Source organism: Humulus lupulus, chromosome 1 (genome assembly GCF_963169125.1).
Source record: "Humulus lupulus chromosome 1, drHumLupu1.1, whole genome shotgun sequence".
Classification (NCBI taxonomy): Eukaryota; Viridiplantae; Streptophyta; class Magnoliopsida; order Rosales; family Cannabaceae; genus Humulus; species Humulus lupulus.
Window position 1 is genome coordinate 298,822,475 of NC_084793.1, and position 12,876 is coordinate 298,835,350.

At 42.8% G+C, this 12,876-nt stretch overlaps 1 protein-coding gene across 1 annotated transcript; it reads right to left on the reverse strand.

Moving 5' to 3' along the window:
- Positions 1–11,111: 11,111 nt before the first annotated feature.
- Positions 11,112–12,610, reverse strand: LOC133779789 (methyl jasmonate esterase 1-like). Its single transcript, XM_062219702.1, has 3 exons — positions 12,129–12,610; positions 11,533–11,664; positions 11,112–11,399 (listed from the first exon to the last, which is right to left on the reverse strand). Exons 1-3 carry the CDS (start codon positions 12,573–12,575, stop codon positions 11,112–11,114), a joined length of 867 nt encoding a protein of 288 aa, XP_062075686.1. The 5' UTR covers positions 12,576–12,610.
- Between the last annotated feature and the right edge of the window lie 266 nt (positions 12,611–12,876).

Below are 12,876 nucleotides of genomic sequence, written 5' to 3' on the forward strand. Positions count from 1 at the left end.
ATAACCAGATCACTATGAACCCCGCGGACCAGGAGCGTACTAGCTTTATAACTCCAACCAATGTTTACTATTATAAAGTCATGCCCTTCGGACTGAAGAATGCTGGGGCTACCTACCAGAGATTGGTCAGCAGAATGTTCGCTGACCAGATCGGGAAAAATATGGAAGTGTATGTTGATGATATGTTGGTCAAGTCAAAAACTACTGATAACCATGTTCCCAATCTGAAGGAATGTTTTGAGATCCTGAGGATGTATGGTATGAGGTTAAACCCCCAGAAGTGTACTTTCAGAGTGGCATCAGGAAAATTTCTGGGGTTCATAGTCAATACGAGAGGGATAGAGGCGAACCCTGACAAAATCAGATCGCTCTAGAAATGCCTTCACCCAGGTCACATAAAGATGTCCAGAGTCTGACAGGAAGAGTGGCAGCCCTTAATCGATTTATTTCTAAGTCCACTGGCAAGTGTTTGCTATTCTATAACTTGCTCCTGGGAAACAAAAATTGTGAATGGACTGAGGAGTGTGAGAAGGCATTTCGCGATCTAAAAACACATTTTACCAAGCCACCAATATTGTTTAAGCCAACGGCGGGGGAACCCCTTTTTCTTTATTTAGCTGATACGAAAAACGTAGTCAGTGCCGTGCTGGTCCGCGAATAGGACCGAGTTCAAAAGCCAGTATACTATATAAGCAAAAGACTTATCAGAGCTGAATCTCGGTATCCCTTAATGGAAAAGATGGCGTTCTGCCTAGTTACGGCCTCCAGGAAACTTAGGTCGTATTTCCAGTCCCATTCAATTCACGTTATGACCGATCAACCTTTAAGGCATGTACTACATAAACCTGAGGCATTGGGACGTCTATTGAAATGGGCAATCGAGCTCAGCCAATTCGAAATACTGTACATACCACAGACTACGATCAAAAGCCAAGCCCTGGCTGATTTCATGGCTGAATGCACTAGATTTAAGAAGGAGTTGAAGGCCAGGGCCGTCCAATGCTACAGTGATTCCCAGCTCATGGTAAACCAAGTGTCTGGAGAATATCCAGCGCGGGGGACAAAGATGGCGGCTTACCTAGCCAAAGTGAAGAAGGAGCTGTCCGAGTTCGAATATGGCCTAGTCGAGTAGATCCCTCAGGAGCAGAACGCCAATGCCGACACTTTAGCTAGACTCGCTACCTCCAAAGAAGACGAGACTCTGAGCATAGTACTGGTGGAATTCATGGAGAATTCGAGCGTGGCAGAAAGTACGATGGAGGTCGAGATGATCGATACCAGACCGACCTGGATGACTCCCATAATAGAGTATCTTACGACAGGGAAGTTACCTGATGAGCGAAAAGACACGAGGAGAATACTTTATCAAGCTCCAAGGTATGCAATCGTGGACGGGACGATGTACCGACGTGGCCACTCCTTGCCTCTTCTGCGATGTGTTCTGCCAGAGGAGGCCAAAACTATTTTGCAGGAGGTGCATGAAGGCTTCTGTGGAGAGGGGCAAAACCTGGCCTTAAAAATATTAAGGCAGGGATATTATTGGCCCACTTTATCAAAGGACTCCATCTCCTATCTCCAAAAGTGTGACAAGTGCTAGTGGTTTGCCACAGTCGCCCGAGCTCCAAGAGTCAAGCTGAAAATGATATCATCCCCATGGCCATTCGCAGTGTGGGGAATTGATTTAAATGGAGCCCTGCCCACGGGAAAAGGAGGAGCTCTCTATGCGGTGGTGGCCATTGATTATTTTACGAAGTGGGCGAAAGCGGAGCCCCTGGCAATAATCACCTCAAAAAGAATCCTTGACTTTGTAGTCAAGAATATTGTATGCCGGTTCGGACTACCGAGGAAGATTGTATCAGAAAATGGAACCCAGTTCGATAGCGACCTCTTCACCGAATTTTGTGAGAGGCATGGCATAATTAAGAGTTTATCTTCGGTGGCCTACCCACAGGCCAACGGGCAGGTCGAGGCCGTAAATAAAACCCTCAAAGCAAACCTTAAGAAGAGGCTAAACAAGGCCAAGGGAGTCTGGCCCGAGCAGGTCCCAGAGGTACTTTGGGCGTATCGGACCTCCCACCGAACTTCTATGGGGCACACCCCATTCTCCCTGACTTATGGAAGTGAGGCCGTCCTTCCCGTCGAAATAAAGATAACCACGCACAGGCTCCAAACATTCCGCCAGGAATGGAATGATGAGTTGTTCAGCGCGTCCCTCGACCTAATTGATGAAAAACGAGAAGATTCGCAGCTACAGCTCGCGCATTACCAGCAAAAAATCACTTGTTATTTTAATTCAAAGGTCAAGAGGTGTATCTTTGGTTTAGGTGACCTGGTGCTCCGAAGGGTCTTTTTGGCAGGCAAGGACCCCAAAGATGGTGCTTTGGGTCCGAGTTGGGAAGGGCCCTATCAAATAGTGGAAGTCATACAGGAGAGAACCTTCAAATTGGATCGACTTAATGGAGAAACAGTTCCACGAACCTGGAATGCTATGCACCTAAAGAAGTATTATCAATGATCATACCACCTGTCTATGTAAAGCTTAGTTATAAAAGCCATTTAATTTAAGAAATAAAAGAGTCATTGGGTATTTTTTGTGTCTTTATATGGTTTCATCTACGTGTTAGTTCGGATGATAGCGTTGGTCCAAAGCAACCCAGAAAGTTCACTTTTTGATTACTTGGGGGGCGTATAACCCGAGAAGAGGTCCAAAACATGAGAGTTAGTAAAATTGATTAACCAGTGTTTTTTCTAAAAAACACGAGGTGTCAAAAAACTAACACGAACTAAGTTTTAATTAAAAATCCTGGATACAACCATGTCCAAAACTTGGGAGTTAGTAAAATTGATTAACCAGTATTTTTTCTAAAAAACACGAGGTGTCAAAAAACTAACATGAACTAAGTTTTAATTAAAAATCCTGGATAAAACCAGGTCTAAAACTTGGGAGTTAGTAAAATTGATTAACCAATGTTTTTTCTAAAAAACGCGAAGTGTCAAAAAACTAACACGAACTAAGTTTTAATTAAAAGTCCTGGATACAACCAGGTCCGAAACTTGGGAGTTAGTAAAATTGATAAACCAGTTTTTTATAAAAAAAAAATGCGAGGTGTCAATAAAACTAACACAAACTAAGTTTTAATTAAATATCCTGGATACAACCAGGTCTGAAACTTGGAAGTTAGCAAAATTTAAAGATCCAGTGGCTTCCTCAAAAGCTCGGGATAAGGATAAAACCTAACGAAAACTAAGTTTGGAACATTCAAAACCCCATATACAACTGGGTCCTAGGCCTGATACCTAACAGGTAGGATATAAATCGACACCAATTTTGGTTACAACCAAAATTAAAGTATCTATTTCAACCTAAGAGTCATTTCCTAAGATTCTGAATGTACAAATCATGAAGCATAAGAAAAAAATCAGGGAATAGATAAAAAGTAGATACTAGAATTATAAATAAATTCTCTCGAGGAAAATAAACTCGTACCCAGCCAAAAACGCCAAATGTTTACAATAAAAAAAATGTGTAAAAACAAACAAAGGCAAAAGAAAATTAAGCCCCTCCAGGGCGCTCTGAGGACGTCACCTCCTCAGTCTCCTGCCCACCAGCGATGGAAGCTTCCCCAGTCTCGGACTACTCCTGCTGTGCTCGGGCCTTGAACTTCTCAAGGTAGAGATCCCACATGTCAGAGGGATAAAAGGAGAAGTTTCCATCTTGGTTGAAGGCCCAACAATGATATAGCATACTCTCCATGGAGGATATTGAGGCCGCCTTTTCCTCCTTAGTAATAGCCTCCACCTCCAACTACTTGTCCTTGACCTCCACGAGCTCGGCCTGCAGGGCAGCCAGGGAAACTTTGCAGCTTGCTCGTCCTCTTGAGCCACTGTTAAGGCAGCCTGCTCGCCTTCTTGGGACGCCGTCAGGGAAGATTTGGTGCTTAGTTCACCTTGTTGAGCAGCTGCGAGGGCAGCTTGGGTAGGAGACAGGGCGGCCTAAGCGGTCTGGAGCTCGGCCTTAAGCTCTTCATTCCTATCCCTGGCCCGATCTATGCTACGGTGCTGAGCCAATACCACCTGCAAGGAGTAAGAAAACAAGTTAGACGCGTACTGGAATATAATCAATAGAGTGTGTTCTACTAGGAAAAGTGGGCTTACTGTAAGGTTCATTCCCAGAGCTGACTCCATGACGTTCTTCAGGCTCTTCTCCTCAATCACTCTCAGATCCTTAGGATTGGCTTTGTAAAAATGCTCCACCGTATGGTTCACGGTCTCATAGATTGTAACGCCCTGGATAGCCAAGACCGTTACACTGTGTGCTTATAAAGTGCCAGACTTGCTAATCAAGTCATTAAAGTAAAAGCGTGTTACTGAAATAGTAGAGGAACTAGGGTTAAAAGTGTTTTGGTCTCAAAAGTACGTTTTCATTACTAAACATTGTTTATGTACATGGGATCCCAAAATTGACAGTTTATAAGCCATTTACAAAAGTTACAACGTTTAAATACATTGACTGGCCATACTAAGGCAAAAGCGAGCTGTTAGGTAATCTCTGTCCTGACACACTCCTCGACCGTGGTGATCGAACGGCTGGCTATGTACATTTCACCTCGAAGCTCTCCACCTCAGGCCTGGTCCAGCTTGCCCTTGCCCTTACCTGCACCACGAAGCACCCGTGAGCCAAGGCCCAGCAAGAAAACACAGCAACAACAGAGCATGAACAACTAGCAACAAATCAATTACACATATAGCATCTCATCAACTCAAGTATATCATCAATCAAGTATTTCATATACTAAGCATCTCAGCTCAAATACATAATGCACAGACGATAACCAGGGCTAGCGCTCACAGGCAGCTCCCTCTGTTATCCTATTATTTCCGGCACCCAATGGCCAATTCGCGCTCCGTGCGCTAAAATCATGAACGGTACTCTTAGACCGCTTATACGTGTCCCTTGGCATAATACCAACGATGACACAATACAACTTTCGGGAGCACTTAGTCCTATTCACAACCATACATTCGAGTGCAGTTTTCTTACCTTTCAATTCAATAGCTTTAATCCCTCGACTCCTTGAGCACGATCCCACTCGAGCCCTAGCGCTCACCTAAACACAATCATGGCCAAAGTCAACATCAACCCTCAAGTTCTAAACCTAGCCCCGGGGCCAATCCCGAGCCCCCCCCCCCCCCCCCCCCCCCCCGAGATGTCCTAGTTCCACCAAACAAGGTGGTGGAACCAAACCCCAAACCTTAGGTCAAAAACCCTTGCAAATTACCCTAAAATCCCCTTCAGAATGCAGGGTAGCGCTACAGCGCTCTTGGGAGGGCGCTATAGCGCTACAGACAGAAGCCAAAACCCTTCCAGCAAAATGGCCTAGCGCTACAGCGCCCAAAGGCTAGCGCTGTAGCGCTAGTCACAGACAGCCCAGCACCAAAATTTCCCTTGTGCGATTTTCTCGAGCCAACCTCAACCAAACCTCTTCCAACTCTTACCCAAACTTAAAAACAACCTCATGACCACACTCCACTCATCCCAAGCACCCTAAACATCTAAAATCCTAGCACATGCAATCAAAAACTCAAAATTCACCATAGCCACCTCCAAACTCCAAAACCCAACATAAACCAGCTGAACATCAGAATTAGAGCTTAGAATTCATACCTTTGATAGAATTTCGCCCACAAGCTATCCCTAGGCTCCCTTGGCTTGCTACTCCTCAGCCTTAAGCCTGAATTCCCCAAAGTTCCATTCAATTCAACTCAAGTACCACAACTTAAAAACCAGAAACAGAAATGGATGAACTCTAGAATCTTACCTCAAGTGTTGGTGAAACCCTGCTAAACCTCTGTCAATTCCTTAGTCTTAGGTCAAGATCCTTGATGTTTAGTTATCCCAGCTCTCCTCTAAGCTTTACTCCAGAAATTCTCAAGAAACAGGTGAAGGAAAGTGTAAACCGACTTAGAGAAACTCTCTCTGTTCTCCCTCTTTCTTTTCCCTTCTTTTTCAGACTTCTTTGATATTCTATAAATTCCACTAACTTAAAACCTCAGTAATACCCATCCTCAAGAGTCAAATGACCTTTATGCCCTCCCAATTAACTCTAATCCTTTAGTCCACTTAAGGGCATTTGAGTCATTTTACCCAATTCCCGCTACTTCCTCGAGTGTCTCTATTATTTCCCGCTTAGTTCCTGATACCTTACTAATCACCAATAGCATTCCTCAATGTCATAATAATCTCCAGTTTATCCACTAAATTCCCATTTACACCCCTGAGCCCACCCCGAGCCGGGTATAAATCCCCGCTATGACTTTTCCGCTACTTTGCTCACTAGGATCGTCTCGAGTCACAGATCGCAGATATATCCACATAATAATGTGGTCTCAAAAATTATCACATATATCAAAGCAGTTATGCCCATAATGGCCAAAATTACGATTATGCCCCTCTACCCTAATCTGGGCCTATATGCATACAGACACGCATAGTCATGCATCTCAAGTACTCAAGTAATCATATAACATGCTTTAAATCATAATCATTCATCTAAATCCACACATAATCTCCATTATGCCCTCCAGGCATGCTAATCAAGGCCCTTGAGCCTTATTAGCGAATTTGGGTCGTTACATAGATGGTCCCACGAAAGGTGTCTGGAATCTTCTCTAGGTCCTGAGCATTGACCGGGATGCGTACGGTGGTGGCAAGAACAATTGGAGCTGGGGGATCAACCAGTGATGCCTGATCCCAAGCAGAACCAGAAGGAAATCGGGGAGGTGGTAGAGGCGGACCCATTTTTTCTTGAGCAGCAGCAGCTGGAGCTGTCGAGCTCTGGCCTTTCCCTTTAGCCGGGGATTTGGAGGTCGTTCCTGCCGCATGAGGCACCTTCTTGGACGAGAACCGGGGCTTCTTAACGAGCAGCCCTGAGCTGGATTTCCCCTCCTAGAACACCGCGCGGATATCGGGAACCCCTTGTTATGCCATCTCCTCACCCGAAAAAGAATGGGAAGTAAGTATGCATACAAATTCCTCAATTTACATAAGAACATATATGCAATATAACAAGAAGTCCTACCCTCTAAACTATAGGAGGAGTCTACTACCACGACCTCCGGCCTTGGAACCACTATAGGAGAAGGGGAACCTATGTCTATAACTTCTTGGATTAGGGGAGGTTCGGGCTCGGGTTCTACCTCGGGGCTGGATTCCTCCACATATTGCCTAAGTCCAGGGGCAAAGACACCTTGGAGAAGGGAGGGCCACGACCTAAGGTTGGTCCCATACTCTTCGAAAAGGGCCGACCTAAAGGAGAGGGTGTTATCTACGATTATAAGTCCCTTAGGATGGCCCATGTCGTGGCGAACCACTGCGTGATCCACACACTGGAGTAGGGTTATATTACGGTCGGGGTCATTAGGGTGATGGTGCACGAGCTGGTTTGGGTTAAACCTAACTAGCCTAAGGTTAGTGACAGCCCTATCTAAGTCCCTAAATGGGTACAAGTTACCTTGGCCGGAGGGGCCATCTGCTGCCCCCAATGAAGCTCGTCCCACGTCTGGGTCCCGAGCGGCCTTAGGAGCTCGCCTCTTTCGCACCAGCGACACCTCGGCCTCTTCTTGCTCTTCACCTTCATCGGCCCCAACACCTCATTCGGGGATAGACACTAGCTCGCGGACAGCTGGGTGGTTAGCCCGAGTCCTCCTCAAGGCCAGAGTCTGGCCTTCAGTAATCAACTTTCACGCCAACATCATGTCATCAGACACGAGCTGGCAGTAATCCTTCTCGCTGGACGGAAGCCTCGCCAAGGTGTCGTATTGACCACCAAGGGTCACTGATTTATCCGTCCTCACAAAAATGGCTGCACGAAGATACTCCAGTCAGTATACACGCGAGAAGACTAAGTACGAAAGAATAATTAAGCGAGGTACGAAAGGAAAGAAGACTTACGAGGACGGTTGAAATATCGGTGTTTGCAGTTACGAAACCCATTCGACATAAAGAACTGATCCTTAAAATCATTGGGGTGGCTAGGCAGCTTGATGACTGCGGGTGAGTTCGGGAATCGGGTCAGATAGTAGAACCCATCGCCTCGTCCCCGTTGATCCGGGCTGGCCTTGAGGCAGAAGAAGTAGAGAATGTCCGCAGGGGTGGGGACCTCCCACTCATGCTTCAAGAAAAGGTACTTCAGCCCCGCCAATAGCCGATACGAGTTCGGGGGGAGCTAGAACGATGCCAACTGCACGTAGTTGAGGAAGTCGGCAAAATATTGATCAAGGGGAAGGAAGGCCCCTGACTTTAGGTGCTCATCACTCCAGGCCGCAAAGTCATCCTGTAGTGGGGCGCAGCTCCGTTCCCCTTCAAGCGGAGGTCGAGCGATTAGGACGCCAGTCCCAACCTCGATGTTGTGGGACAACATAATCTTGTTGACCCTTCCTTGGGTCGTGATCTTGGAGGCTATCCTCTCTGCCTCGAAGAAGGCATCAGGTCCAATTACGACCTCCTCCTCCACCACGGGGCCGAACTGGGGGAGGGGGGATTCGGAGGAACCCTCTTTCCCCTTATTGGCTCGTTGAGACGATGAGCCAGGTACGTTCTTCTTGGGCGCGCCTTTCTTGGGTGCCATTAGCTCGCCTATCGAACAAGAGCGATGGAACTCTTAGTGGGCGACCTAGAATTTTTATACAGGAAAGAAATAACAAAGAAAGGTTGAGGATTCTAACACACAAGCTGATGCAATCTCAGCCCGCGATGTGGTGCCACGCGCTACCTATGCTACGCGCCTAGGTTTCCCAACAGACCCCTGATGTTTAGGGATCCGTGTGTCAGAAAATCAGGCCACTACCCCCCTGGGGAAGCAGTTTAGAGAAAAACTGCCCAAGAAGCGTAGCCCCTAAGCAACCTAGTCCCGAACCCTAAAAACTTTTCATCTTTTATATCCTGGGTGGGTATTTCCTAAAATCCCCCGTTAGTTGCCCAGGTTTCCCCAGAAATCACCCAGTTGTATAAACATCACAATTCTAGGGATATTTTAAGGCCTACTCCATAAACTTAAATCGAAGCCTATGTGCCAAAAACCTATGGAGAACCACCTAATATTGACTACGGAGAAGTGCGAATAGGCATGATACAAAAAATAAAAAGAGGGAAGAAAACCCAAAAGCCAGTAAAAGAAAAATTTCGGCAAAACCAAAAGACTTACAGTATGTTCTTCAGTTGAGAGAAATAAGCATTGCATGGAAGAAAATTGGAAGACTCCTGAGCAAGCGGGTTTCTGAGGTTTTTTTTTTGCTGCGGAAGATTTTTGTTTTCCTTTGAGAAAGAAGAAGGGTTGTAAAGGCTGAAGAGAGAAAATATGAAAATGTTTCAAATGAAAGGTGATAAATACTGGAAATTGCCAACCTTATTTATAAGTAAAAGGCATAAAGCGGCGAGGACCGTCCGATCAAACTAGTGCAAGATCCGATGGTGGTGTTTCTAAAGATGAAACAGTGGAAAAATGGTGGCCAGACCATTAATGCAAACCTCGAAACCCGAACAGACGCCAATCGCGACATTCCACTTGTCCAGTACTCAAGTAATGAGCAAACATGGATAATCGCAACAGAAGTTTAAAAGTCACCACCGTGTCAGTCAGAGGATGGCATCATAAGACACGGGCAGGGACTTGGGGGGCAAATGTACGCCCTGATATTTCAGCCCGGGTCTTTTAGGCAGCTCGAGTACAGCTGGCTAGCCAAGGACAGTACTAGATGATCCACAAATTGATATATCCTATGCCTCGGCAGTGAGACTCCCCGAGAAAATAACACGAGCTGATGAAGACAGAGCAATAGGACACGATCTGGAGACGCATATAAAGCATAGCGTCCTAGACGCGAGCTAGCGTTATGTCCAGGTCGGGGTACGCTGAAGATCTGCTATTTCTAGGAGCTTTTATAAATCTGGATACGTTATATATAAACGTGCGTGATCAGACATTACATGTCCGTTTATCCCTGAATTCTCGGACACGTAACATAAACGTGCATAATTAGACATCACATGTCCGATTATACCAGACGACCCATGATCAGTTTTACCTAATGATTAGACCATACCTTAATATATATTGTAATATCCATCATTTCTGTAAGACAGGTCACAGAAAGGATTTGTATTCACATGATGACCCCAGCACCTATCCTGTGATGATTCTTTTATAAATACCAAGATCTTGGATAGGAGAAGGGGTTGGGTTTTTTCTCTGTAATGCAAATACTCTACCAAAATATAGAGAGATATACAGTAATAATATCGACTTGTGGACTAGAGAGATTTTAGCCTCCGAACCACATAAAAAGGAACAAGTGTTCTTAGTATCTCATTCCGAGCATCCTTAATAGTTATTATCCCTACTACGGTTTATCCTTAAGCACTAATTTATTCCAACTAATTACGTAATATACTGTTGGCGAAAAACCGCGTCAACATACTGATGTGTGGATATAGTGAGGTACATGTCTTACTATATTTTCATTTTTAGTTATATCATTTTAGAAATACAAAAAAAGAAAAAGGTTTCCATGGTTATCCATAGTGGTCTGGATGCTTTCATCCCCATATATCATCAACTGATACTTAAAAGAGCTTAAACTGATTTTTGAGGAGCGCTCGAGATATAGTTTAAGGAATTCTAGTTGGCCTCCATTGGGATACTTGTTGAATTTCCAAGACTTTAAAAGAGCTCTACGAGTTCTATAGACCAAACTAGAAGAGAGGGTTTGACTTTAGGTCTTTGTATTAAATCTTTTAATAACTCTGGTTACTCTTGTAGATGAGTAGATATGTAAGTCAAGAAAAATTAAGGTTGAAAAATGTAAAAATACATGGTGTTCTTTACTTTAGTTTACAAGCAATATTTCTTAAAGTTTAAATATTTGTAACATGTGTAAAAGAGTAACAAATCAAAGTACTAGTAATTTTTTTTTTAAATTTGAATATTAGTAATATGTGTAACAGAACAGAGTAACAAATCAAACTTTTAGTAAGAATGTATAAAGAGTTTCAGTTTATTTAGGCATGTTAACAATAGTTGTGAAAGAAATCATTTTATAATTACATGAATGTATTAATAATATTTGTGTGCAATCTGTCCCAGGTAGGAAAAGAGCTCGAGTGGCCTAGAGAACATAACCATGTGATCTGTTCCATTGATGACCATCACTTCATGCGGTGGATTCCTCTCAATCATCCACCTCTGCAAACTCTCCTCGATCGCACGGTCTTGGTCGCACACGATAAAAACTCTTCTTACAGAGCCATACTTCTCTTTGGTCAGTTTTAGTTGTTTATTAAACAATTCTTCATTACTAAACATATCATAAGGTCTCAACAATGATAGACCAAGCACCAAATCCTGCTTATTAATTAAACACATTAATATATATAGTTATTAACCGATATTATATATATAGTAGATTGTTAATTAACTTAATATTTGCAATTAATTAAATATATGACAAATAATTTGTTTATGTATATATATGTACCTCTGGTGGAGAAAGCTGGTAAAAGTTTGATGCCAATAAATTTGGGCCAAAAAGTACAGCAGTAGGAGGATTATTTGGACCATTGCCATATATAAATGTCGAATCCATAGGAGAACCGTTTCCCTGTGTACTCTGTTTCTCAAAAGAAAAGATAGTGTGGTATATGAATGATGAGTTGATTATGCTAAATATTATATCAACTTAAACTTGATATAACAGTGCTTGTATATCATAAGATTAATATATATATATATATCATTTCAATATGTCTGAATAAAATATTTATATATTGTACCTTATTTTTACACCGTTTTTTCATATCATGGAAAATACTGTTAGATCAAATTAACATGAAAACTAAAGTTCAAAATACAAATCATATACATGGTAAAGTTTTTATTTTAATTCCAGCTGTTAAATTAACTTATTGTTTCAATGACAATGTTTAACATATTGCAAGAAAATATAAAATAAAAGTCTAATAAACGAATTAATAATTTTTTGTAAGAAAATTATTTTTGACTACTCTTTAATCAATGTTAATTTTGATCTATCTAACAATGATTCCTTAATTATTAATAAAAAAACATGTTTACCTCTTGGGATATTTTTGAATAGCTGAGATTAGGACCAGGCATAAACGCTGTGACAAATACTGCAGCTGAAATCTTATGGGGAAAGGTCTCCATAGCAAGAGATATACTGAGCCCACCTAAACTATGGCCCACCAAGACGACCTTCTCCGCTGTGGCCGCCGCCGGCAAAGATGCCATGAAATTCATCAACGGCTTAGCGTAGTCAACCAATGAACCGTTGACTTGGCTAACTTGGATAGGATTGATTCCTGAGGCTGTAAGGTCCATAGTTGTGACATTATGACCCATGGACTGTAAGAGAGTAGCCACCTTGTACCAGCACCAAGCTCCATGGCCAGCCCCATGAACCAACACGAAATGACTATGTTTGGTGGTTGCATTAGCCTTTGATGACAATGTTAGACTTACAATAATTAGAGAAACAACCAGTAGTATAGCACGCTTCATGATCAAGCTATATATTTTTTTTCCTTTGATGATTATTAGCTATATATAAGTTAATCTGCTCTGCATTTATCGTTTTCTAGTTCTATTATTTATAGATATTGTTGGGGTGGAGTTCTAAGCCTTCAAGTTCAACTACTACATATTTATATATATATATATATATATATATATATGTATTAAATTAACAGTGATCAAAGAAAACTTGTCATCTGGCTACGCAAGTAGTCATAAAATATTTCATCATGCATATAAATATAAATTGCCAAATAGTAAATATATATAGTCTAGAAATTTTTGGGAA

Excerpts from the sequence above, each read along its gene's own strand:
- LOC133779789 (XM_062219702.1), bottom strand. The coding sequence starts at position 12,575 with ATGAAGCGTGCTATACTACTGGTTGTTTCTCTAATTATTGTAAGTCTA. Across the intron at positions 11,665-12,128 it reads ATTCAAAAATATCCCAAGAG|AGTACACAGGGAAACGGTTC; the intron begins GTAAACATGTTT and ends TTTGAGAAACAG. Across the intron at positions 11,400-11,532 it reads ACCAGCTTTCTCCACCAGAG|GATTTGGTGCTTGGTCTATC; the intron begins GTACATATATAT and ends ATTAATAAGCAG.